This window comes from Macaca mulatta, chromosome 2, assembly GCF_049350105.2.
Source record: "Macaca mulatta isolate MMU2019108-1 chromosome 2, T2T-MMU8v2.0, whole genome shotgun sequence".
Lineage (NCBI taxonomy): Eukaryota > Metazoa > Chordata > Mammalia > Primates > Cercopithecidae > Macaca > Macaca mulatta.
Window position 1 is genome coordinate 114,819,579 of NC_133407.1, and position 26,939 is coordinate 114,846,517.

A 26,939-nucleotide genomic window follows, 5' to 3' on the forward strand; every position below is an offset into this window, starting at 1 on the left:
TATAGGCAAAGCAAGCAGAGTTGGGGGTGCCTTGTCCACGAAGAGAAAAACTGAGACATAACCCAAACTAAATGTGACATAATGTAAAATTTTAAGAAATCTGTACTTAGAATGATGTCTATTTGTTCTGCTGACATGTTTGCAAAGGAGTTTGCTGCCAAAGGGTTATTAATGCAATAAACAGCTACTGAATGCCTCCTGGGCACTGGGCAACATTAGACTGTTTGTCTCAACTAATAAAAGTGATCCTTCAGAATCACACACTTGATCACTGCCCCCCGCCATTTAAATTTATTTGATGGCACCCATAGCAATCACTCCTTGGTAACACTGGAGTCAGGGTCAGGGTCTTCCAAGGCCTGCCCAGTGATTAACCCTGTCCCAGGAAGCATATGGCTGGTTCTGTGATGCCTCTTTCTCTCTTTCTTCCTTTGAAGACATGCCAAGAGGGGCTGGCAGTGCCCCTCTGCCCAACTGCTTTTACCAGTTCTCTACACAGACACCTTCTTTCCAGCTCCGCCTTTTCCTGTCTTGATTGTTGTTGCCCTGGTTGTCACAGTATCCACATAGATTGCCCTTCTCCACTCATACCATACCATACCAGCCTGACCTAGGTGGACCTTTCAGGACATTTTTTAAACACAATTTTTTTAAAATCACATCTCCCACCTTGCTCTCTTTCCTGTGTAAGGTTTTTCTCCTTCTTCCAAGCTTCTTGCAGCCTGTACCCTTCCCTCGGGGCTGCCACACCACAGTGTAATTCTCGCTTTGTTTTTCTTCTCCCTCCTTGATTGTCTGGAGACTGAGGGCAATGCCCTGCACCTGTCCCAGGGCCTGATACAGAGAAGACTCCTAAGATATGTTTGTGATGTATGTAGCTACTGACTCCATTGTGGAGGTTGGGGGCTACAAATAAGGTATACATAGAGTGTGCTCTTATGTTTGTGGCAGAACAAAGAATACGTATGCCGTGGCCATGACTACGAGAGGCTGGAGGCCTTCCAGCAGAGGATGCTCAGTGAGTTCCCGCAGGCTGTTGCCATGCAGCACCCCAACCATCCTGATGACGCCATCCTACAGTGCGATGCCCAGTGTATCTTTTGATACTGGGTGGGAGGACGGCAGGGGCCCTGGGAGGTGAGGTCCACCCAGTCAGCTGCCCTCTACCACATTGCCAACCATATAGGTTAGATATCCCATAGCCCTAAACCTGAGTGTGTCCTCATTGCTTAGCACACACTTAGAAACGCACTAATGCCTCAAAGAGGAAGCACTGGCGTGCCCTTAGCAGTGGGTGGTCTAGTCATCAGTGGGACTTCAGGAAGGTCTTTATCCCTCAGACTGGCTGCTTCCAACAGCTTAATCCTCACCCTGCCCTATGAGGAGTCTGCCCAGGCAGCCAGGAGCAATCACTGTACAGGGTGACTTGGGGTCCTATCAGGGCTCTTGTCACAGGAATACCACCTGTGCTGTGACCTGCGCCACTCCCATGTGTACTATTATTGTCCCTTGTCTTCGTCAGGCGGACTGGGGCAGGGCCCAAGGATGTGCGGAGCAGGAGAGATGGGGGAGTTCCTTTGGTTTGGTGGCACTTGGAAGTCTGAATGGAAACACTGCCCTCCCCCTCACCTTTCACACACAGCTTCCTTGGGGACCACATGACAGATGCCATGACTATGGCAAGCTTGTTTCAGAGAAGGGAGGGCAAGTGGACTCTTACCTGCTTTTTTTCCACAAAGATTTCAAACAGTATTTTATTTAAAAGTTGTTCTTCAGTAAATATACTTTACCTATAGAGGGGAAGCCCAGACCCTTGTAGCCTTCTCTCACTCCCATGGGGTGGATGCCTGCATTCCCCTCTTTCCCTTTGTTTCTTAAAGGGGCACCAGAGAACACTTGGCTGTTGACATCTCACCTTGGTTGAGTGCTCATGAAACTCAACTACTAGAGCAGGGAGAGGGAGAGAGCAGATAGAGATTTACGTAACTGTGCTTGGCTCTAATCTGCCCCTGAAGATACCACTGCCTCCACCACTGGGCTGTCAGTAAGGAGCAGGGGCTATGGTGCACTTCTCCCCTTTGAGGAGATAACAGGGGTCAACCTCTCAGGTCCATCTCTGGCAAGTCTGCATTTCTCCTTCACTTCCTGCCCAGACTTGCAGATCTATGCAGTGACGCCCATTCCAGATTATGTGGATGTTCTGCAGATGGATAGGGTACCAGATCGCGTCAAGAGCTTCTATCGCGTCAACAATGTGAGGAAGTTCCGGTACGACAGGCCTTTTCACAAAGGCCCCAAGGACAAGGAGAATGAATTCAAGGTGAACAAATCAGGAAAACAGGGGCAGTACACACAGCAAGTCCAGGGGCAAGCTCAACTTTCTTGGGAACTCACTGTTTTATCCCTCAGGTAGGCAGGGTGTGGCAAAACTTGCCTAACTGCCCACACCTGCCTGTTCCCTCCCTACAGAGCCTGTGGATTGAACGTACCACACTGACCCTGACCCACAGCTTGCCTGGCATCTCACGGTGGTTTGAAGTGGAGAGAAGGGAACTGGTGAGACATGTCTCAGATGAAGCTGAGCTTCACAACTGCTCCCTCAGCCCCAGCTCTGGGGGCCCTTCTCTAAGAACTGAAGATAAAGAGAGCTTCGGCCACCTGCCTGGCCTAGGCTCCCACAGGTCAACCCTGTGCTAGGATCTTTGTGTATCTTCTCTCATCTAATCCATACAACACCCCTGAGCAGCAGGTATTTTCAGCCTCCCACTTTACATATGAGAAAACTATTCTCTGAGATTCAAGAAAGCAGAGTGTTCTGATTTCAGAACTAGTGTTCTTCACTATTTGCTGTACTTCCAAGTGCCTATACATCAGAAAACAGAAGTGGAAAGTGTCCAGGGAGTCTCAAGTTCACAGGAACAAGGAAGGGGAATCAATACCACAGATCTTAGACCCCAGGTCTCAGGAATATGATGAGGGGTTATCATCATTTCTGGGATGACTCTGTGTGCTGTGTACCCCTAGGTGGAGGTGAGCCCTCTGGAGAATGCCATCCAAGTGGTTGAGAATAAGAACCAGGAGCTACGCTCCCTGATCAGCCAGTATCAACACAAGCAGGTGCATGGCAACATCAACCTGCTAAGCATGTGCCTGAATGGTGTCATTGATGCAGCTGTCAATGGAGGCATTGCACGCTATCAGGAGGTGAGCTGTGGCCACAGACCAAACCCATGCAGGCAGCCTGGCTGGGAAGGTGACTCACAGGCTTCTCTTTTCAAGATTGTAGTCTCCTTAGGTAGCCTTCCCTACATGCCCTCTCTTGACTAAACTAACTTGGGATGGTCCTGGAACGAGGCCCTAAGCTCCCTATCACTCCCTATTTCTTTGGCACAGTTCTCTGGTAGGGCCTTTTCTTCATTTTTATTCTCTGAACTCTGATATGGGTAATCTGTAATCCTGATTATGGGAAGATGTTAGGTGCCCTCCAAGAGGAGCCTTGGAGCCCAGCCCATCATGAGAAGTGAGTCATAGGCTGGATAAGAGGCTAGCCCCTACTCCCAGTCCACCAGTCCTGCCTGCCCTACCTAGGCCATCCAGGCTCCATAAGGGACTGGGGTCAGCATCCAGACTTAGATGGCTTGGCCACGTTCAATCCTTCTCAGACAAAAAACACACCTCGCCAGGCGCAGTGGCTCATGCCTGTAATCCCAGAACTTTGGGAGGCCGAGGTGGGCGGATCACGAGGTCAGGAGATTGAGACCATCCTGGCTAACACGGTGAAACCCCGTCTCTACTAAAAATACAAGAAAAAATTAGCCGGGCATGGTGGCGGGTGCCTGTAGTCCCAGCTACTCAGGAGGCTGAGGCAGGAGAATGGCGTGAACCCAGGAGGCAGAGCTTGCAGCGAACCTAGATCACACCACTGCACTCCAGCCTGGGCGACAGAGCAAGACTCCATCTCAAAAAATATATCATAAAATAAAATAAAACACACACACCTCTAATTGCCAGAAGTTCAAACAGGCCAGACTGGTGTATGTACCTATGAGGAGACAGCCTGGCTACGTTTTAGGTGGCATTAGTGAACTCAAATCTCCTGGGCCCCATATAAGTAGTAGTCCTGGGAAGAGTCTTCCTGACTTGGCCTTTCCTTTCACAGGCCTTCTTTGATAAAGATTACATCAACAAGCACCCAGGAGATGCTGAGAAGATCACCCAGCTCAAGGAGCTTATGCAGGAGCAGGTATGTCTTGGAGAGCTTGGGGACCAGCAGCCAGGTGAGAAAAGCCATGCACTACAAGATGGCTTCAGTTCTCAGGGGCTGCTCATGGTTCACAGAGTGGCCTTGTTTGTGACTCTGATAGGTTCATGTCCTTGGAGTTGGGCTAGCAGTTCATGAGAAGTTTGTGCACCCAGAAATGCGACCTCTGCATAAGAAGCTAATTGATCAGTTCCAGATGATGCGGGCCAGTCTCTACCATGTAAGTTAATCCCTGTCCTGCCCCTGCTGCAGTAGAACCAGGTGTCACTTTCTCCAGACCTATATACCACAAGCCAAAGGAAAATAGGAGGGAGAGAGCCTGGGTGGGGGCCGGGTCAGGGAGAGAGGCTGTCCTCCCCACAGAGGGACAGGGGGCAAGGATGGATGCTATATCCAGGGGAAGGATGCTAAGGATCTTCTCACTCACTCACTCCCAAAGGAGGAGCCAGATTCAAGGGCAGAGAACATGTTTCAGAGCACTGTGCTAGTGAACAGGTTTTCATATGTGGAGGAAAAGAGCTAAAGTATATGGCCCACATGTAGGGATCTTTTTGGAGATGTTTTTCATCTCAAGAACCTAAAGAGGTAGGCATGGCCTGAGCCAGCCTTCTCTCCCCATCTCCCTCCTCCTCCTCTTCTCTTTCTCTGCCCTTCTTCATTCTTCTCCCTCTAATCGTTCTCTTTTCCCTCTTTTTACTCTTCCCCCAACTCTCTTTTCTCCCTCTTTCCCTCCCTCCCTCTCCTTCCCAGCTTCCTCTATCATGTCTGGTGATCCAAGCTCACATCTGAGATAGTCTAGGATGAGCAGTACTTTGATGCTAGCGGTTCTTAAAGGGGTCAGCCAGGTCCTGGGGCTGGACCAGGCTCCTGAAAGTCTCCCTAACTCTGGCCCAGCTCTTCAGCCTCCACAGTAGCATTTGGCCCAAGGACTTAAACACACAAACAGGACTTATATTCCAGGACCAGTATTCCTTGGCAGGGTCTTAGAGGAAGGGCTGACTGGCTGAGGATAGAGCCCCCTAGTCACGTACCCAAACCTCATTTTCAACTGTGGGGCCGACTCCAAATGTTTTCTAGAGATCCCTTCCTGCTAAACAGGCTGTCTCCCAGATCTTAAGGGGTATGAGCCCAATTACCTGCTGCTACCTGGCACCCAAGCCAAGTTCTCTTCTCATCACCCAGGACCACTGGGTAGTGGCAGGTCGACAAGAAGTAGAGCTGTTTGAGCTGCACGAGGTTGTCATGAGCAAAAAACATCCCCGTCTAGGGATACCCATGGCCACAGGAGCCCTGAGAGAGGCTGAACTACTTAAACACAGTGGGCCTGACCCATTTGGGGCGGACCTACTTTGTTCGTGGATGCTGCAGGTTCTGGTCATCTCTGTCCCTCCAGGCTCCCAGTGCAGATCTCAGCCTGTGTGGACAAGTGTGGATAACATGAAAAGAGAAAAAGAAGCTTGTTGTAGTTTGAGGGGTAGGGGCACATTTTCCAGAGGAAAGCCTGGAGATCCTGAAATTTCTCCCATCTGTTAGGATTCTCCCGTGGTATTTCAAGGTGAAATATGCAGAGAAGCTCTTTTACATCTCCGCCTTAAAAATTGGAGTATCGTTTAGTTAGGAACTTGGGCAGTATTGCTGAGCCTGGTGGGTATTCATTCCACTACTTCTCATTCCAAGGTCTCCTGCATACTTCCCCATCACAGCAGGTGACCCAGGCAGGCTGGAGCCTGGCCAGTGGGGAGGTTCTCTGCCATGTGGGTTGCAGCAAAAAGCACAAAACACTTTCCTATATACATCACATTCTTCTGTGTGCACACATATCCTTTATCCAGCTACAGAAATACATTTTAGCCCTCTGTATACTTTGGAAGAAGTGGGTGGAAAACCCGGTGCTTCTTCACACCAAGCTCAGAAATATCCCCAGTGGACGTAGGGCCCCTGTTCACTACAGATTTTGAAGGACTTGAGGAAACCTGAACAGTTATTTCCTCTGAGTTGCACACAGGGACGCAAACAAACATGCTGTCACCTAGTAGGGTTTGAGATCAGAAGTGTGTGCCCAGAAATCTGTATACTTAATATGAATTAATTAAGCTAAAATAGATCTGTGCTATTTTTCAGTTACATACATCGGGATTTTATGTTCTGTCTCCCCGTAGACTGTGTCACAGACAACCCAGGTCACTAAGAGCTGGGCCATTTAGCAGTCTAATAAAACTTGACACCAATCCTTATGTAATTGGTGCCCACTGATTGACAACTAATAATAAGCTTTTCCTCTCCTTTTTCCCAAATCTTGTTCTACTTATTCCATAGCGAGAAAACCTGTTAACACACTCCTATGAGCTCAGACCAGCTTCAGTTCATTCCAGATATGCTTCTCTTAGTGTGGAGTCAACCTGGGGCCTCGCACACGGCCTTGGGTCTAGGTTCCCATGCAGTTAGGAGGGTGTTTTAGTCATGAAGGGGGCATTGCCAAAAGGAAGCAGTTCAGGTTCAGCCAACCATATGACTCTTTTTTGTTTCTTTTAGATTTTTGATCACCAGTCAGTTCTTCCCTCATATCCCTTAGTTACTTATTTATTCTTTACTCTCTATGAAGGGGCATTCATTTCTCAACAGGAGTTTCCAGGTTTGGATAAGCTAAGTCCTGCATGTTCAGGCACCAGCACCCCACGGGGAAATGTTCTGGCATCCCATAGCCCCATGAGTCCGGAGAGCATCAAGATGACCCATCGGCACAGGTATGGCCTTAGGGCTGGGGAGGGTTCCCTCTGGAGAGGTGAGTCTAAATTGTCAAGGGTCAGACAAAAGAGTCCTTGTGTATACTCATATTCCCTCTTACCCATGCACACAGCAAACACTTATGTGGCTCCTGCCATAGGACCCACACCCTGCATTCAGTCAGTCACTATCCTGGTTAAGGGAAGTGTATACATGATATTGTGGCAGCATGGAGGAGGGGGCATTTGGGGAAGTCTTGAAGGATAAATAGATGTTTGCTAGGGGTTAGGAGGGTGATAGGGCAAGATCTAGGCAAATTGACTGACACATGCAGAAGCCTCAAGATATGAACAAGCCAGCCTGGTCAGCACTCTGAGTAGAGTCAAGTGGCTGGAGTGCAGGATTCCAGGGCATGGAAAAGGGGATAGGACCAACTCTGAATGGGCCTTGTTCATGCAGGCCTTTGGACTTGATCCCAAGGAGAATGAGGATCACCAAGTCAGTTTTAAGGAAGAAACAGCATAGTGATGTGAACATCAAAGACTGGTTTGCCTGGACTCAACTGAGAATACTGAAAGTCTCTAGGCCAGGAAGGCCAGGTTGGAGGAGGAGACCAGTGAGAGGAGCCCCTCACTTAGGCTTGTTTTCCAGTGTGAGTGGCAACTCAGCACAGAATGGGCACTTAGGAACAAATGAATGAGAGGTTTTCCTGGTATTGCTAGAGGAGAGCTATTGACAAGCCTTTTGGCCACAGATGTGGAAAGAGGACTGCAGATAGTTCACAGCCGGCTATTTTGGTAGCTTCCCACACTAGGAAGAAGCCTCTGACCAAGGAGCAGATCCCATCATGGTGTGGGGGGTGGAGGGGTGGGCACTGACCCAGACTAATACCCCATAGAAAGGGGGACCTGAGATCTTTGACCTGATTTGGCATATCTCTTTATTCCTCCTGAGAAACTGCTAATGTCGTTAAACTGAGTGGCCATAAGCCATGTAGCTATAGATAGAGGCTTGTCCGGTGTACCACACCATTGTCTCTCCCAGACCAAGGGCTCCTGAGTAGCAGGGTACAGCTCAGGACTGCTCCAGGCCTCAGATGGGTATGAGCATTGGCTGTGGAACCCTCCAAACCGGTGGTAGCTGAAACCAGGGATGACTGTTCCACACATTCTGCTCTATTGTCCCCCTGCCACCTGCCATCGGCCTGACTCCTCCCTATTTCCCACTCTTGCTCACAGCCCCATGAACTTGATGGGCACAGGCCGCCATTCATCATCCTCTCTCTCCTCACATGCGTCTAGTGAAGCAGGAAACATGGTGATGCTGGGCGACGGCTCCATGGGCGATGCTCCCGAGGACCTGTACCACCACATGCAGGTACAGAGCTGTCCAGGGAGAGTGGGCCAGGGCACCATGCCTAACAGGACTCACCTTGCTGTTGCAATGTCTGATCTGAGGGCTGGCAACCCTGCCTAATTCTCTAGCTCCGAATTCAGAACACCCCTCATCAGAGCTAGAAAGCCGCCTTTCCTCCACACACCATCCTAAGTATCAGTTCCCAGGCCTTATTTCCCAAGAAGAAAATCCAGCTTCAGCCCTGGTTGCTTTAAGAGATCCCATGGGAAAGATCCTCTGCCAGAGTGCCCCCTTGCCTGGCATTCCTGTTGGCTTAGTCCTGCTTCCTCCGTGGTCACCGTAGTATGGCCAGCCCAACAACTTTGTTCCATATGGGTGGTATGGGTGGCCCCTAGTGCCCAACCATTAGCCTGGCCTCCATCAGGGCTCAGGGTATAGCATAAGGCACTGGGGCAGAGCACCTCAGGGCATGAAAAAGCCAACTCTGTGCCAGCCCTAAAGTCCTGGCCATTCAGACCTCTATCCTGCTGATTTTTCTCCCTTTGCAGCTTGCGTATCCCAACCCCAGGTACCAGGGCTCGGTCACCAACGTCTCTGTTCTGTCCTCGTCCCAGGCAAGCCCTTCTTCCTCCAGCCTGAGTTCCACTCACTCAGCACCATCCCAGATGATTACCTCTGCCCCTTCCAGTGCCCGAGGTAAGGACGGCAGGGTGCTGCTTGCAGACTGGAGAAGAGAGGTCTTCATGAACCCCACTCAGCTTCCCGTTATCTGTGACTGTGTCATTGAGAGCAGCCCTGTGACTTAGAGAATACTCATTTGTGCTTTTACCACTAGGGACTCAAGTGTTCCTGCCTCCAGGCCTCTTCTCTGGCTGGCTTTAGACTCCACTCTGAGCAGTGGCTGCTGCTGTGTAGCCATTGCATTTCTACCTCAGTGAAAGGACACACAGCTTAGAAGAAAGCTCACTTCTTTCTCATTGAAATTTTTGCTAGAACAAAGATCAAAGTCAAGGCAAAAGTCAGTATTTTGTCTTGAGGAATCAGGCATGATGACAAAGTATGGAAAGTAAATCGGGAGACTAAAATTAACCCTGGAAAATGTTATTCTAAAACAGTAACAGCAACCAAAAAGTTTTTCTTCAGTTGGGAAAGGCTTTCTCAGAAGAGATGGCTCTGTAAAAACCTATTTACTTTGCCAATTATTACTTGATTTCTAGTTCAGTTGAATAAATATTGTTCTTTGAGAGCCAGCATCTTTTTCACATTCTAATCCTAGTTCCCAAGTGAAAGTTGATTCTGCCGTTGTAGACAGAAACATTTGCTGTGGAATGGAAATTAGCTGTGGTAAATAGGATCTAATGCTTTCCAGGGTTGGATTTGCAGGGTAGTGACAGTGGTCTGAACTTGCCAACCAGTCACTTGCTCTTGCTTCCAGGCTTCAGAAGGAGGGAGTCTCTTTGTTCTTCTCATTATTATGAAACCAAAGAAAAATAGCACAAATGTATTTATTTATTTATTTTTATTATTGTACTTTAAGTTCTGTGGTACATGTGCACACGTGCAGGTTTGTTACATATGTATACGTGTGCCATGCTGGTGTCCTGCGCCCATTAATTCGTCATTTACATTGGGTATATATTCTAATGCTATCCCTTCCCCCTCCTGCCACCCCACAACAGGCCCCAGTGCTGATGTTCCCCACCCTGTGTCCAAGTGTTCTCATTGTTCAATTCCCACCTATGAGTGAGAACATGCAGTGTTTGGTTTTCTGTCCTTGCAATAGTTTGCTCAGAATGATGGTTTCCAGCTTCATCCATATCCCTACAAAGGACATGAATTCATCCTTTTTTATGGCTGCATAGTATTCCATGGTGCATATGTGCCACATTTTCTTTTTTTTTTTTTTTTTTTTTTTTTTTTTTTTAAATTTATTTATTATTGTTATACTTTAAGTTGTAGGGTACATGTGCATAATGTGCAGTTTTGTTACATATGTATACTTGTGCCATGTTGCTGTGCTGCACCCATCAACTCGTCATTTACATCAGGTATAACTCCCAATGCAATCCCTCCCCCCTCCCCCCTCCCCATGATAGGCCCCGGTGTGTGATGTTCCCCTTCCCGAGTCCGAGTGATCTCATTGTTCAGTTCCCACCTATGAGTGAGAACATGCGGTGTTTGGTTTTCTGTTCTTGTGATAGTTTGCTAAGAATGATGGATTCCAGCTGCATCCAAGTCCCTACAAAGGACTCAAACTCATCCTTTTTTATGGCTGCATAGTATTCCATGGTGTATATGTGCCACATTTTCTTAATCCAATCTGTCACTGATGGACATTTGGGTTGATTCCAAGTCTTTGCTATTGTGAATAGTGCTGCAATAAACATACGTGTGCATGTGTCTTTATAGCAGCATAATTTATAATCCTTTGGGTATATACCCAGTAATGGGATGGCTGGGTCATATGGTACATCTAGTTCTAGATCCTTGAGGAATCGCCATACTGTTTTCCATAATGGTTGAACTAGCTTACAATCCCACCAACAGTGTAAAAGTGTTCCTATTTCTCCACATCCTCTCCAGCACCTGTTGTTTCCTGACTTTTTAATGATTGCCATTCTAACTGGTGTGAGATGGTATCTCATTGTGGTTTTGATTTGCATTTCTCTGATGGCCAGTGATGATGAGCATTTTTTCATGTGTCTGTTGGCTGTATGAATGTCTTCTTTTGAGAAATGTCTGTTCATGTCCTTTGCCCACTTTTTGATGGGGTTGTTTGTTTTTTTCTTGTAAATTTGTTTGAGTTCTTTGTAGGTTCTGGATATTAGCCCTTTGTCAGATGAGTAGATTGCAAAAATTTTCTCCCATTCTGTAGGTTGCCTGTTCACTCTGATGGTAGTGTCTTTTGCTGTGCAGAAGCTCTTTAGTTTAATGAGATCCCATTTGTCAATTTTGGCTTTTGCTGCCGTTGCTTTTGGTGTTTTAGACATGAAATCTTTGCCCATGCCTATGTCCTGAATGGTACTACCTAGGTTTTCCTCTAGGATTTTTATGGTATTAGGTCTAACATTTAAGTCTCTAATCCATCTTGAATTAATTTTCGTATAAGGAGTAAGGAAAGGATCCAGTTTCAGCTTTCTACTTATGGCTAGCCAATTTTCCCAGCACCATTTATTAAATAGGGAATCCTTTCCCCATTTCTTGTTTCTCTCAGGTTTGTCAAAGATCAAATGGCTGTAGATGTGTGGTATTATTTCTGAGGACTCTGTTCTGTTCCATTGGTCTATATCTCTGTTTTGGTACCAGTACCATGCTGTTTTGGTTACTGTAGCCTTGTAGTATAGTTTGAAGTCAGGTAGCGTGATGCCTCCAGCTTTGTTCTTTTGACTTAGGATTGTCTTGGAGATGCGGGCTCTTTTTTGGTTCCATATGAACTTTAAAGCAGTTTTTTCCAATTCTGTGAAGAAACTCATTGGTAGCTTGATGGGGATGGCATTGAATCTATAAATTACCTTGGGCAGTATGGCCATTTTCACGATATTGATTCTTCCTATCCATGAGCATGGTATGTTCTTCCATTTGTTTGTGTCCTCTTTGATTTCACTGAGCAGTGGTTTGTAGTTCTCCTTGAAGAGGTCCTTTACATCCCTTGTAAGTTGGATTCCTAGGTATTTTATTCTCTTTGAAGCAATTGTGAATGGAAGTTCATTCCTGATTTGGCTCTCTGTTTGTCTGTTACTGGTGTATAAGAATGCTTGTGATTTTTGCACATTAATTTTGTATCCTGAGACTTTGCTGAAGTTTCTTATCAGCTTAAGGAGATTTTGGGCTGAGACAATGGGGTTTTCTAAATATACAATCATGTCATCTGCAAACAGGGACAATTTGACTTCTTCTTTTCCTAACTGAATACCCTTGATTTCTTTCTCTTGCCTGATTGCCCTAGCCAGAACTTCCAACACTATGTTGAATAGGAGTGGTGAGAGAGGGCATCCCTGTCTTGTGCCAGTTTTCAAAGGGAATTTTTCCAGTTTTTGCCCATTCAGTATGATATTGGCTGTGGGTTTGTCATAAATAGCTCTTATGATTTTGAGGTACGTTCCATCAATACCGAATTTATTGAGCGTTTTTAGCATGAAGGGCTGTTGAATTTTGTCAAAAGCCTTTTCTGCATCTATTGAGATAATCATGTGGTTCTTGTCTTTGGTTCTGTTTATATGCTGGATTATGTTTATTGATTTGCGAATGTTGAACCAGCCTTGCATCCCAGGGATGAAGCCCACTTGATCATGGTGGATAAGCTTTTTGATGTGTTGCTGAATCCGGTTTGCCAGTATTTTATTGAGGATTTTTGCATCGATGTTCATCAGAGATATTGGTCTAAAATTCTCTTTTTTTGTTGTGTCCTTGCCAGGCTTTGGTATCAGGATGATATTGGCCTCATAAAATGAGTTAGGGAGGATTCCCTCTTTTTCTATTGATTGGAATAGTTTCAGAAGGAATGGTACCAACTCCTCCTTGTACCTCTGGTAGAATTCAGCTGTGAATCCATCTGGTCCTGGACTTTTTTTGGTTGGTAGGCTATTAATTGTTGCCTCAATTTCAGAGCCTGCTATTGGTCTATTCAGGGATTCAACTTCTTCCTGGTTTAGTCTTGGAAGAGTGTAAGTGTCCAGGAAATTATCCATTTCTTCTAGATTTTCCAGTTTATTTGCGTAGAGGTGTTTATAGTATTCTCTGATGGTAGTTTGTATTTCTGTGGGGTCGGTGGTGATATCCCCTTTATCATTTTTAATTGCGTCGATTTGATTCTTCTCTCTTTTCTTCTTTATTAGTCTGGCTAGTGGTCTGTCAATTTTGTTGATCTTTTCAAAAAACCAACTCCTGGATTCATTGATTTTTTGGAGGGTTTTTTGTGTCTCTATCTCCTTCAGTTCTGCTCTGATCTTAGTTATTTCTTGCCTTCTGCTAGCTTTCGAATGTGTTTGCTCTTGCTTCTCTAGTTCTTTTAATTGCGATATTAGAGTGTCAATTTTAGATCTTTCCTGCTTTCTCTTGTGGGCATTTAGTGCTATAAATTTCCCTCTACACACTGCTTTAAATGTGTCCCAGAGATTCTGGTATGTTGTATCTTTGTTCTCATTGGTTTCAAAGAACATCTTTATTTCTGCCTTCATTTCGTTATGTACCCAGTAGTCATTCAGGAGCAGGTTGTTCAGTTTCCATGTAGTTGAGCGGTTTTGAGTGAGTTTCTTAGTCCTGAGTTCTAGTTTGATTGCACTGTGGTCTGAGAGACAGTTTGTTATAATTTCTGTTCTTGTACATTTGCTGAGGAGTGCTTTACTTCCAATTACGTGGTCAATTTTGGAGTAAGTATGATGTGGTGCTGAGAAGAATGTATATTCTGTTGATTTGGGGTGGAGAGTTCTATAGATGTCTATTAGGTCTGCTTGCTGCAGAGATGAGTTCAATTCCTGGATATCCTTGTTAACTTTCTGTCTCGTTGATCTGTCTAATGTTGACAGTGGAGTGTTGAAGTCTCCCATTATTATTGTATGGGAGTCTAAGTCTCTTTGTAAGTCTCTAAGGACTTGCTTTATGAATCTGGGTGCTCCTGTATTGGGTGCATATATATTTAGGAGAGTTAGCTCTTCCTGTTGAATTGATCCCTTTACCATTATGTAATGGCCTTCTTTGTCTCTTTTGATCTTTGATGGTTTAAAGTCTGTTTTATCAGAGACTAGTATTGCAACCCCTGCTTTTTTTTGTTCTCCATTTGCTTGGTAAATCTTCCTCCATCCCTTTATTTTGAGCCTATGTATGTCTCTGCGTGTGAGATGGGTCTCCTGAATACAGCAGACTGATGGGTCTTGACTCTTTATCCAGTTTGCCAGTCTGTGTCTTTTAATTGGAGCATTTAGTCCATTTACATTTAAGGTTAATATTGTTATGTGTGAACTTGATCCTGCCATTATGATATTAACTGGTTATTTTGCTCATTAGTTGATGCAGTTTCTTCCTAGCCTCAATGGTCTTTACATTTTGGCATGTTTTTGCAATGGCTGGTACCGGTTGTTCCTTTCCATGTTTAGTGCTTCCTTCAGGGTCTCTTGTAAGGCAGGCCTAGTGGTGACAAAATCTCTAAGCATTTGCTTATCTGTAAAGGATTTTATTTCTCCTTCACTTATGAAACTTAGTTTGGCTGGATATGAAATTCTGGGTTTAAAATTCTTTTCTTTAAGAATGTTGAATATTGGCCCCCACTCTCTTCTGGCTTGTAGAGTTTCTGCTGAGAGATCTGCTGTTAGTCTGATGGGCTTCCCTTTGTGGGTAACCCGACCTTTCTCTCTGGCTGCCCTTAAGATTTTTTCCTTCATTTCAACTTTGGTGAATCTGGCAATTATGTGTCTTGGAGTTGCTCTTCTCGAGGAGTATCTTTGTGGCGTTCTCTGTATTTCCTGGATTTGAATGTTGGCCTGCCCTACTAGGTTGGGGAAGTTCTCCTGGATGATATCCTGAAGAGTGTTTTCCAACTTGGTTCCATTTTCCCCCTCACTTTCAGGCACCCCAATCAGACGTAGATTTGGTCTTTTTACATAATCCCATACTTCTTGCAGGCTTTGTTCATTTCTTTTTCTTCTTTTTTCTTTTGGTTTCTCTTCTCGCTTCATTTCATTCATTTGATCCTCAATCGCTGATACTCTTTCTTCCAGTTGATCGAGTCGGTTACTGAAGCTTGTGCATTTGTCACGTATTTCTCGTGTCATGGTTTTCATCTCTTTCATTTCGTTTATGACCTTCTCTGCATTAATTACTCTAGTCATCAATTCTTCCACTTTTTTTTCAAGATTTTTAGTTTCTTTGCGCTGGGTACGTAATTCCTCCTTTAGCTCTGAGAAATTTGATGGACTGAAGCCTTCTTCTCTCATCTCATCAAAGTCATTCTCCGTCCAGCTTTGATCCGTTGCTGGCGATGAGCTGCGCTCCTTTGCCGGGGGAGATGCGCTCTTATTTTTGGAATTTCCAGCTTTTCTGCCCTGCTTTTTCCCCATCTTTGTGGTTTTATCTGCCTCTGGTCTTTGATGATGGTGATGTACTGATGGGGTTTTGGTGTAGGTGTCCTTCCTGTTTGATAGTTTTCCTTCTAACAGTCAGGACCCTCAGCTGTAGGTCTGTTGGAGATTGCTTGAGGTCCACTCCAGACCCTGTTTGCCTGGGTATCAGCAGCAGAGGCTGCAGAAGATAGAATATTTCTGAACAGCGAGTGTACCTGTCTGATTCTTGCTTTGGAAGCTTCCTCTCAGGGGTGTACTCCTCCCTGTGAGGTGTGGGGTGTCAGACTGCCCCTAGTGGGGGATGTCTCCCAGTTAGGCTACTCAGGGGTCAGGGACCCACTTGAGCAGGGAGTCTGTCCCTTCTCAGATCTCAACCTCCGTGTTGGGAGATCCACTGCTCTCTTCAAAGCTGTCAGACAGAGTCGTTTGCGTCTGTGCAGAGGTGTCTGTGTGTCTTAGTTTACTGTGCCCTGTCCCCAGAGGTGGAGTCTACGGAGACAGGCAGGTTTCCTTGAGCTGCTGTGAGCTCCACCCAGTTCGAGCTTCCCAGCAGCTTTGTTTACCTACTTAAGCCTCAGCAATGGCGGGCGCCCCTCCCCCAGCCTCGCTGCTGCCTTGCCGGTAGATCACAGACTGCTGTGCTAGCAATGAGGGAGGCTCCGTGGGTGTGGGACCCTCCCGGCCAGGTGTGGGATATGATCTCCTGGTGTGCCCGTTAGCTTAAAGCGCAGTATTGGGGTGGGAGTTACCCGATTTTCCAGGTGTTGTGTGTCTCAGTTCCCCTGGCTGGGAAAAGGGACTCCCTTCCCCCTTGCGCTTCCCAGGTGAGGCAATGCCTCGCCCTGCTTCAGCTCTCGCTGGTCGGGCTGCAGCAGCTGACCAGCACCGATCGTCCGGCACTCCCCAGTGAGATGAACCCAGTACCTCAGTTGAAAATGCAGAAATCACCGGTCTTCTCTGTCGCTCGCGCTGGGAGTTGGAGACTGGAGCTGCTCCTATTCGGCCATCTTGCTCCGCCCCCACATTTTCTTAATCCAGTCTATCATTGATGGACATTTGGGTTGGTTCCAAGTCTTTGCTATTGTGGATAGTGCTGCCATAAACATATGTGTGCATGTGTCTTTATAGCAGCATGATTTATAATCCTTTGGGTATATACCTGGTAATGGGATGGCTGGGTCAAATGGTATTTCTAGTTCTAGATCCTTGAGGAATTGCCACACTGTCTTCCACAATGGTTGAACTAGTTTACAGTCCCACCAACAGTGTAAAAGTGTTCCTATTTCTCCACATCCTCTCCAGCACCTGTTGTTTCCTGGCTTTTTAATGATCACCATTCTAACTGGTGTGAGATGGTATCTCATTGTGGTTTTGATTTACATTTCTCTGATGACCAGTGATGATGAGCATTTTTTCATGTGTCTGTTCGCTGCATAAATGTCTTGTTTTGAGAAGTGTCTGTTCATATCCTTTTCCCACTTTTTGATGGGGTTGTTTTTTTTCTTATAAATTTGTTTAAGTTCTTTGTAGATTCTGGATCCTAGCTCTTTGTCAGATGGGTAGATTGTAACAATTTTCTCCGATTCTGTAGGTTGCCTGTTCACTCTGATGGTAGTTTCTTTTGCTGTGCAGAAGCTCTTTAGTTGAATTAGATCCCATTTGTCAATTTTGGCTTTTGTTGCCGTTGCTTTTGGTGTTCTAGTCATGAAGTCCTTGCCCATGCCTATGTCCTGAATGGTATTACCTAGGTTTTCTTCTAGGGATTTTATGGTTTTAGGTCTAACATTTAAGTCTTTAATCCATCTTGAATTAATTTTTGTATAAGGTATAAGGAAGGGATCCTGTTTCAGCTTTCTACACATGGCTAACCAGTTTTCCCAGCACCATTTATTAAATAGGGAATCCTTTGCCCATTTCTTGTTTTTGTCAGGTTTGTCAAAGATCAGATGGTTGTAGATGTGCAGTACTATTTCCAAGGGCTCTATTCTGTTCCATTGGTCTATATCTCTGTTTTGTTACCAGTACCATGCTGTTTTGGATACTGTAGCCTTGTAGTATAGTTTGAAGTCAGGTAGTGTGATGCCTCCAGCTTTGTTCTTTTGCCTTAGGATTGCCTTGGCAGTGCAGGTTCTTTTTTGGTTCCATATGAACTTTAAAGTAGTTTTTCCCAATTCTGTGAAAAAAGTCATTGGTAGCTTGATGGGGATGGCATTGAATCTATAAATTACCTTGGGCAATATGGCCATTTTCACGATATTGATTCTTCCTATCCATGAGCATGGAATGTTCTTCCATTTGTTTATGTCCTCTTTTATTTCGTTGAGCAGTGATTTGTAGTTCTCCTTGAAGAGGTCCTTCACATCCCTTGTTAGTTGGATTCCTAGGTATTTTATTATCTTTGAAGCAATTGTGAATGGGAGTTCACTCATGATTTGGCTCTCCGTTTGTCTGTTATTGGTATATAGGAAGGCTTGTGATTTTTGCACATTGATTTTGTATCCTGAGACTTCACTGACGTTGCTTATCAGCTTAAGGAGATTTTGGGCTGAGACGATGGGGTTTTCTAAATATACAATCATGTTATCTGCAAACAGGACAATTTGACTTCCTCTTTTCCTGATTGAATACCCTTTATTTCTTACTCTTGCCTGATTGCCCTGGCCAGAACTTCCAACACTATGTTGAATAGGAGTGGTGAGAGAAGGCATCCCTGTCTTGTGCCAGTTTTTAAAGGGAATGCTTCCAGTTTTTGCCCATTCAGTATGATATTGGCTGTGGGTTTGTCATAAGTAGCTCTTATTATTTTGAGATATGTTCCATCAATACCTAGTTTATTGAGAGTTTTTAGCATGAAGCACTGTTGAATTTTGTCAAAGTCCTTTTCTGCATCTATTGAGATAATCATGTGGTTTTTGTCTTTGGTTCTGTTTATGTGATGGATTACGTTAATTGATTTGCATATGTTGAACCAGCCTTGCATCCCAGGGATGAAGCCAACTTGATCGTGGTGGATAAGCTTTTTGATGTGCTGCTGGATTCAGTTTGCCAGTATTTCACTGAGGATTTTTGCATCAATGTTCATCAGAGATATTGGTCTAAAGTTATCTTTTTTTGTTGTGTCTCTGCCAGGCTTTGGTATCAGGATGATATTAGCCTCATAAAATGAGTTAGGGAGGATTCCCTCCTTTTCTATTGATTGGAATAGTTTCAGAAAGAATGGTACCAGCTCCTCTTTGTACCTCTGGTAGAATTTGGCTGTGAATCCATCTGGTCCTGAACTTTTTTTAGATGGTAGGCTATTAATTATTGCCTTAATTTCAGAACCTGTTATTGGTCTATTCAGGGATTCAGCTTCTTCCTGGTTTAGTCTTGGGAGGGTGTATGTGTCCAGGAATTTATCCATTTCCTCTAGATTTTCTAGTTTATTTGCATAGAGGTGTTTATAGTATTCTCTGATGGTAGTTTGTATTTCTGTGAGATCGGTGGTGATCCCCTTTATCATTTTTTATTGCATCGATTTGATTCTTCTGTCTTCTTTATTGGTGTTGCTAGCGGTCTATCAATTTTGTTGATCTTCTCAAAAAAACCAGCTCCTGGATTCATTGATTTTTTTTTTTTTTTTGTGTGTGTGTGTGTGTCTCTATCTCCTTCAGTTCTGTTCTGATCTTAGTTATTTATTGCCTTCTGCTAGCTTTTGAAGTGTTTGCTCTTGCTTCTCTAGTTCTTTTAATTGTGATATTAGGGTGTCAATTTTAGGTCTTTCCTACTTTCTCTTGTGGGGATTTAGTGCTCTAAATTTCCCTCTACATACTGCTTTAAATGTGTCCCAGAGATTCTGGTATGTTGTGTCTTTGTTCTCACTGGTTTCAAAGAACATCTTTATTTCTGCCTTCATTTCATTGTGTACCCAGTAGTCATTCAGGAGCAGGTTGTTCAGTTTCCATGTAGTTGAGCAGTTTTTAGTGAGTGTCTTAATCCTGAGTTCTAGTTTGATTGCACTGTGGTCTGAGAAAGAGTTTGTTATAATTTTTGTTCTTTACATTTGCTGAGGAGTGCTTTACTTCCAACTATGTGGTCAATTTTGGAATAAGTGTGATGTGGTGCTGAGAAGAATGTATATTCTGTTGATTTGGGATGGAGAGTTCTGTAGATGTGTATTAGATCCGCTTGGTGCAGAGTTGAGTTCAATTCCTGGATATCCTTGTTAACTTTCTGTCTCGTTGATCTGTCTAATGTTGACAGTGGGGTGTTAAAGTCTCCCATTATTATTGTGGGGGAGTCTAAGTCTCTTTGTAGGTCTCCAAGGACTTGCTTTATGAATCTGGGTGCTCCTGTGTTGGGTGCATGTATATTTAGGATAGTTAACTCTTCTTGTTTGAATTGATCCCTTTACCATTATGTAATGGCCTTCTTTGTCTCTTTTGATCTTTGTTGGTTTAAAGTCTGTTTTATCAGAGATTAGGATTGCAACCCCTGCTTTTTTTGTTTTCCATTTGCTTGGTAGATCTTCCTCTATCCCTTTATTTTGAGCCTATGTGTGTCTCTGTATGCGAGATGGGTCTCCTGAATACAGCACACTGATGGGTCTTGACTCTTTATCCAACTTGCCAGTCTGTGTCTTATAATTGGAGCATTTAGCCCATTTACATTTAAGGTTAATATTGTTATGTGTGAATTTGATCCTGTCATTATGATGTTAACTGGTTATTTTGCTCATTAGTTGATGCAGTTTATTCCTAGCATCCATGGTCTTTACAATTTGGCATGTTTTTGCAGTGGTTGGTACCGGTTGTTCCTTTCCATGTCTAGTGCTTCCTTCAGGAGCTCTTGTAAGGCAGGCCTGGTGGTGACAGAATCTCTTAGCATTTGTTTGTCTGTAAAGGATTTTATTTCTCCTTCACTTATGAAGCTTAATTTGGCTGGATATGAAATTCTGGGTTGAAAATTCTTTAAGAATGTTGAATATTGGCCCCCACTCTCTTCTGGCTTGTAGAGTTTCTGCCGAGAGATCCACTGTTAGTCTGATGGGCTTTCCTTTGTGGGTAACCCGACCTTTCTCTCTGGCTGCCCTTAACATTTTTCCCTTCATTGCAACTTTGGTGAATCTGGCAATTATGTGTCTTGGAGTTGCTGTTCTCGAGGAGTATCTTTGTGGCATTCTCTGTATTTCCTGAATTTGAATGTTGGCCTGCCTCGCTAGATTCGGGAAGTTCTTCTGGATAATATCCTGAAGAGTGTTTTCCAACTTGGTTCCATTCTCCCCGTCACGAATAGGAGCAGCTCCAGTCTGCAGCTCCCAGCGTGAGTGACACAGAAAACAGGTGATTTCTGCATTTCCAACTGAGGTACCGGGTTCATCTCACAAGGGCTTGTCAGACAGCGGGTGCAGCCCACGGAGCAGGGCGGGACATCGCCTCACCCGGGAAGCGCAAGGGGTCAGGGAATTCCCTTTCCTAGCAAAGGGAAGCCATGACAGATGGTACCTGGAAAATCAGGACACTCCCACCCTAATACTGCGCTTTCCCGATGGCCTTAGCAAACGGCACACCAGGAGATTATATCCCGCGCCTGGCTCGGAGGATCCCACGCCTGTGGAGCCTCACTTACCTCTGTCTCAGCAGTCTGAGAGCAAACTGCGAGGTGGCAGCGAGGCTGGGGGAGGGGTGTCCGCCATTGCTGAGGCTTAAGTAGGTAAACAAAGTGGCTGGGAAGCTCAAACTGGGTGGAACCCACCGCAGCTCAAGGAGGCCTGCCTGCCTCTGTAGACTCCACCTCTAGGGGCAGAGCATAGCTGAACAAAAGGCAGCAGAAACTTCTGCAGAATTAAACATCCCTGTCTGACAGCTTTGAAGAGAGCAGTGGTTCTCCCAGCATGGAGTTTGAGATCTGAGAATGGACAGACTGCCTCCTCAAGTGGGTCCTTGACCCCCGAGTAGTCTAACTGGGAGGCATCTCCCAGTATTCGGCAACTGACACCTCATAAGGCAGGGTGCCCCTCTGAGACAAATCTTCCAGAGGAGGGATCAGACAGCAACATTTGCTGTTCTGCAGCCTCCACTGGTGATACCCGGGCAAACCGGGTCTGGAGTGGACCTCCAGCAAACTCCAATAGACCTGCACCTGAGGGTCCTGACTGTTAGAAGGAAAACTAACAAATAGAAAGGACATCCATACCAAAACCCCATCTGTACATCACCATCATCAAAGACCAAAGGTAGATAAAACCACAAAGATGGGGAGAAACCAGAGCAGAAAAGCTGAAAATTCTAAAAATCAGAGCACCTCTTCTCCTCCAGAGGAATGCAGCTCCTTGCCAGCAATGGAACAAAGCTGGACGGAGAATGACTTTGACGAGTTGAGAGAAGGAGGCTTAGACGATCAGTAATAACAAACTTCTCTCAGCTAAAGGAGGATGTTCGAACCCATCGCAAAGAAGCTAAAAACCTTGAAAAAAGAGTAGATGAATGGCTAACTAGAATAAGCAGTGTAGAGAAGTCCTTAAATGACCTGATGGAGCTGAAAACCATGGCACGAGAACTACGTGATGCATGCACAAGCTTCAGTAGCCGATTTGATCAACTGGAAGAAAGGGTATCAGTGATTGAAGATCAAATGAATGAAATGAAGCGAGAAGAGAAGTTTAGAGAAAAAAGAGTAAAAAGAAACGAACAAAGCCTCCAAGAAATATGGGACTATGTGAAAAGACCAAATCTACGTCTGAATGGTGTAACAGTACAAATTTATGACATGAGAAGTCGTTAAGGAAAGAAGCTCTCCAAAGCACAGAAACCCATGAAGCCCACAACTGGGAGTGATGGAGAGAAGCCCACAGTAGGAGTGATGGCCATGTGGCACAGTGAAAAGATGCAGTGACCACCTGGGAAAAGCCTTGGCGGATTGTAGAGGGAAGTGGAGTAAGGTTGCAGCAGGCAGTCAGACTTCCACCTGAAGTATTCAGACCAAGCCCTAATTTCCAGGGCAAGGGGATTAAGGCCACCTAGCCAGTTCATGGCCAAGCTAAGTTTGGTTCACAAATCTTTCACTCACCAGCCCTCACTCTCATGCCCATTCCACTGCCCATATTGCCTCCCTAGCATGGACTCTGAAGTCAGAAAAGGGGAGCCAGCATTTGAAAGCAGACATTTCTAGTACTAAATAGGACAAATGAACCAAAAGATTGGTGCATGCTGAAGATTTGTCAGTATGTGAAGGCTGCAGACATAGAGAAGGAGCAGTGATACGTGTTATGAAGAAGGCACATTGAAAGACAGCCTTGGGAATAAAAAGAAACCCTGAGCGATGAATGCCACAGTTGAGGTTGGCATTTACAGTATCTTCAGGTAAATAGTCCTGAACAGAGCTGCAGAAACAGATTTTGTAATCCCTCTGGTTTTGTTTTTTTCCCTAACCTAAAGCATATCTAAGATATGCTCAGACATATCTAAGACTTTATCTGGTATTCTTGCTGAGGACAGATCTCTGAATCATGATGACTGATAAACACAGAAGGCAACCAAGGATGAACATTTGAACTCAATTACACTCTGACATTGGTCAGACACTTCCTCTAGGCTGTTTCAGATACTCAGTGTCCTGAAAAGAAGAAAGAGGAGGAATAAGCAGGCCCTGCTGTTGGGGACCTCACAGGCTGGCGGTTACCACCTTTTCCTTCCAGCTATTGACTGATTTATTCACTTATCAAGCTTTTACTGAATGCTCGTGAGGAATCTGCATGGCTCTTGCCTTAGGGGCAGGTGGTGCACTACGTCAGTGCTGAATAGAGAGAAATTATCTTCTCCTTGTTTGGAAATAACTCCTTTTTACTTCAAATGACTTGGTTATCTGTTGCTGCATAATAAACCACCCCCAAAACTTCTGAAAACAATCTATTATCATCTCTTATTCTGTGGGTTTACAGGGCTCACTGAGCAATTCTCACTTGGAGTCAGATGTCACTGGCTGGAATCATCTAAAGGCTCAGCTGGGCTGGATATTCGAGATGGCTCACATACGTGGCTGACAATTGATGCTGGTGGTCAGCTGGGGGTGCAGCTGGGGCTGTCAACTTGAGCCCCTACATATGACCTTTCCATGTGACTTAGACTTCTCACAGCATGGCAGCTGATTATCCCCAGAGAAAGCATTCCAAGAGACCCAGGAAGAAGCCTCAAGGCTCCTTTTTACCCAGCCTTGGATGTCCCAGGAAGTCCCCATGTTTCTATTGTCTCGTCAAGTCACTAATGTCAACCCAGATACCAGAGAGGGGAATGAGATTACACCTCATGTTGTAAGGAATGGCGTGTGTGTTTTGGGAGGGAAGGCGTTGATGGTCACCATTTTTGGAGAGGAGCTGTCACAATGGCCAAACTCCGGAAGGAAGGCTGAGAGAAGCCCCTTCCCTTTTGGGGGTAAATATTAAGTGCAAAAATAAGCAAAATGGTTAACTAGAACTGGGCCCAAAGAGAATAGTGACAAGATCAGAGGAAGTAAGAAAGAAAGGAAGTCCCTTCTAGACCACAACTTCCATACAATCCGTGTGCAGGCTCATCTGGAGAAAGGTGCAGGTCCTACATCTGTCAAGCACGGTGTTAGGCCCTGGGAGACAAAATAGAAGGGTCTGTGTGACATGGCATCATAGAGAAAGACTGATACTTTCAAATGCATGTAGTAGATGTAGATGCACTCTGGGCTAAAAAGGGAGGAAACAGTCCACTCTGTTTGAGGTTTGTGTTTGGTATTACCAGGGAGGGGAAAGCTTTCATAAAGGTGATCTTGAGGGAAGTCCTTTGCATTGGGGTTACTTTCCCCACTCTCAAGAGTGGTCATGAGACCAGTGGCCTTCCTTGCCATACCCATGGACACTGCTGTGATTCCTGTTGCTTTGGAGATGTCAGAGAGGAATGGCCTGCAAGGCAGTCTAAACTCTTGTGAGTTGACAGCTCCCCCTGCTGATCAAAAGGCTGATTGGAGCTAGGAAACAGGGATTTTGAATAATCCTTAAGTAATTCATTGACACTGGGGTTTACTAGACTACAACTCACATAATTTGGAAGTCCCATGAACACAGAAACCCTTGTGGTGTTCAAATGTTTTCATGAAAAGTAACCATCACCTTCTCCTACCATGGGATTGGCTGCCCAGGGCAGAGGGCAGGGGGAGGGAAGTGAAGTGGTACGGATAAAAAATTTAGTGGTGGCACAGAGCACCCCTTTGTGGCCACCATAGCCAGAGAGACCACCATAACAAGAGTCTGAATCTTCAGCAGAGCCCCTGAGCCCTGGCTACAGCCTTCAGGCTTCTGTATCTCCATCCTAACCCCCTCACACAGATCAGCATATTGAGTATGCAGATGTGGGGCTTTCTTTATGAGCTGTGAGCTCCATGAGGTGAGAGATCACAGACAACCTAAGCAAGACAGTATACCAGGTTCCAATCACATGCTTGGTGTGGAATGGGCATTAGATATGGGTTTGATGTTACTGAGTTGGTCTAAAAGTGCTGTGTTTTTTTGTGCATACTGAACAGAGAGTAGTCCTGTCTAGAGCTGTGGGCTGCAAGGCTCAGGAAGCATTCTGAGAGTTTCTTGCTGGGAAAGCATTATATCAGTCAGTGAGAATAGGTGCTTTTTCCATTTCTCTTTACATAGCCATCTTCTTGAGGTTGCCTAAGAGTACAGGTTCTAAAAGAGAACATAGAAACCAGTAAAATCACAAAATAGCAATTCAGGTTGAGTTTTAAAAATCATACTTTATGGCCGGGCGCGGTGGCTCAAGCCTGTAATCCCAGCACTTTGGGAGGCCGAGGCGGGCGGATCACAAGGTCAGGAGATCGAGACCACAGTGAAACCCCGTCTCTACTAAAAATACAAAAAATTAGCCGGGCGTGGTGGCGGGCGCCTGTAGTCCCAGCTACTCAGGAGGCTGAGGCAGGAGAATGGCGGGAACCCGGGAGGCGGAGCTTGCAGTGAGCCGAGATCGCGCCACTGCACTCCAGCCTGGGCAACAGCGTGAGACTCCGTCTCAAAAAAAAAAAAAAAAAAAAAAAAAAAAAAAAAAAAATCATACTTTATTCATTCTCTTACAAGTGAAAGAACATTTTTTAACGACTGGGTCTTAAAGCCAGCCCTGAGGTTCTACAAACAGGATTACTCAGACCAACTGTGGAAAAAGTTACATTACTGGTATTTATTAAGCTGACTTCTTCAAAGTATTTTAGTCTCATCTTCTTGGACTGACATGAATACAAGAGGAATTTCTCAAGGACTCCTGTGGCAAGCTGGCTGAAGAAGACTTATTTTTAGCTGTGTCCTGACAGTGCTGGCACTGCACACTCAAGGGAAAGCCCCAGAGACCCTGAGTTCCAGAGACACAGAGCCTCTAGGAGCTGCAGATTGACCCCAGCTGCAGATTCAGCTGGAGCCCATGGGTTGGTTTAAACTACCCAGCTTCACTCAGATGACACCCCAGACAGGGGTTTCAACCATAAGAGCCAGGCAGAGGTTTGAGGTCCAGTTGATCCTCCTGTGATGGCTCCGATTCCCCCAGTGGTTTCTCATGGATATGCTGGTATCTGGTACAATGAGCACATTTGGAGGGCCTTCCAAATTACCCATTCCCCCAGGAAAGCCAGCAAGTTACTCTTGCTGCTTCTGTGGAAGATCTTCTTAAGGACCATGGGTTGACAAGTTCCTGGACCTATGGCTGTGGCCTGAATCCATGGGGATGAGTCACACCACATGTGGCTTGGTGTGGCCTCCATAACAGTCCCTCAGGCTAGGGAAAATCACTGCACCCCACAGGAGTAGAACATGAATCAAGTCAACTAAAGAGCCTGGGTTAAAGCCCCATAATTTCCACATTAGTTCCATGAACCCTGAGTTCACGGAAGGGCAAGTGTCACAGAGCAAAACCCCAGAGAGCAACCTGAGTGCAGAGCCCTGGCCCCCAGCCAGCCTGGCTCTAGGGCTGCAGTAGGACTGGCAGGAAGGCAGAGGCCAGGCGCTGGGTACCTAGAATTTGGAGGGGGGGAAGCCTCTGAGAAAAGCCGGTAGGGAGCCAGGTGAGAACAGGGCCAGTGGTGTCAGAAGGTAAGTGTGTAAAGACACAGTATGTCAAGTAATAACAGTGTGGCTATGTTATCTGAGTGTGTCTGTCTCTGTGTGAGTGTCTCCATTGCAAGCTGGCCTGTTCCCATGCCTGGACCCCAGGAGAGCCCAGCATACAGGCCACACCCATTCCCTGATAGTGCTGGATGCAGGGAGCCCCTAGCCACCCTGCTCCAGTTCTTAACTCTCCTCACCCTCTGCTTCTGAGCATGGTGGGGGCTGTGTCAGCAGATCTGCATCTCACCAGCCTGCCGTATGTCAACCTTGGCTGGGACATGAGGTGCAGCCACTGCCACCATCTAACAACCAGGCTCTGCTTCATTCCTCCTGTGCTTGCTGAGTTCATCCTCACCCTAACTGCAAGGGACACCTACCCTGGTTCCCTAATCCTGAGGATGCTTGACTGCTGGACCCTCCATCTGTGGCTTGTCATCTGTGC

The 26,939-nt window shown here is 45.6% G+C and overlaps 1 protein-coding gene across 2 annotated transcripts in view; it reads left to right on the top strand.

Moving 5' to 3' along the window:
• Positions 1 to 26,939, top strand: part of DOCK3 (dedicator of cytokinesis 3) — a 698,449-nt gene that overhangs the window by 662,776 nt on the left and 8,734 nt on the right. For both annotated transcript variants that reach the window (XM_077992951.1, XM_015130827.3), the window contains exons 41-49: positions 952 to 1,093; positions 2,154 to 2,320; positions 2,470 to 2,556; positions 3,025 to 3,204; positions 4,160 to 4,243; positions 4,365 to 4,481; positions 6,884 to 7,005; positions 8,224 to 8,362; positions 8,890 to 9,037. In XM_077992951.1, coding sequence (XP_077849077.1) covers positions 952 to 1,093; positions 2,154 to 2,320; positions 2,470 to 2,556; positions 3,025 to 3,204; positions 4,160 to 4,243; positions 4,365 to 4,481; positions 6,884 to 7,005; positions 8,224 to 8,362; positions 8,890 to 9,037 — 1,186 coding nt within the window. The remainder of the gene's footprint in view (positions 1 to 951; positions 1,094 to 2,153; positions 2,321 to 2,469; positions 2,557 to 3,024; positions 3,205 to 4,159; positions 4,244 to 4,364; positions 4,482 to 6,883; positions 7,006 to 8,223; positions 8,363 to 8,889; positions 9,038 to 26,939) is intronic.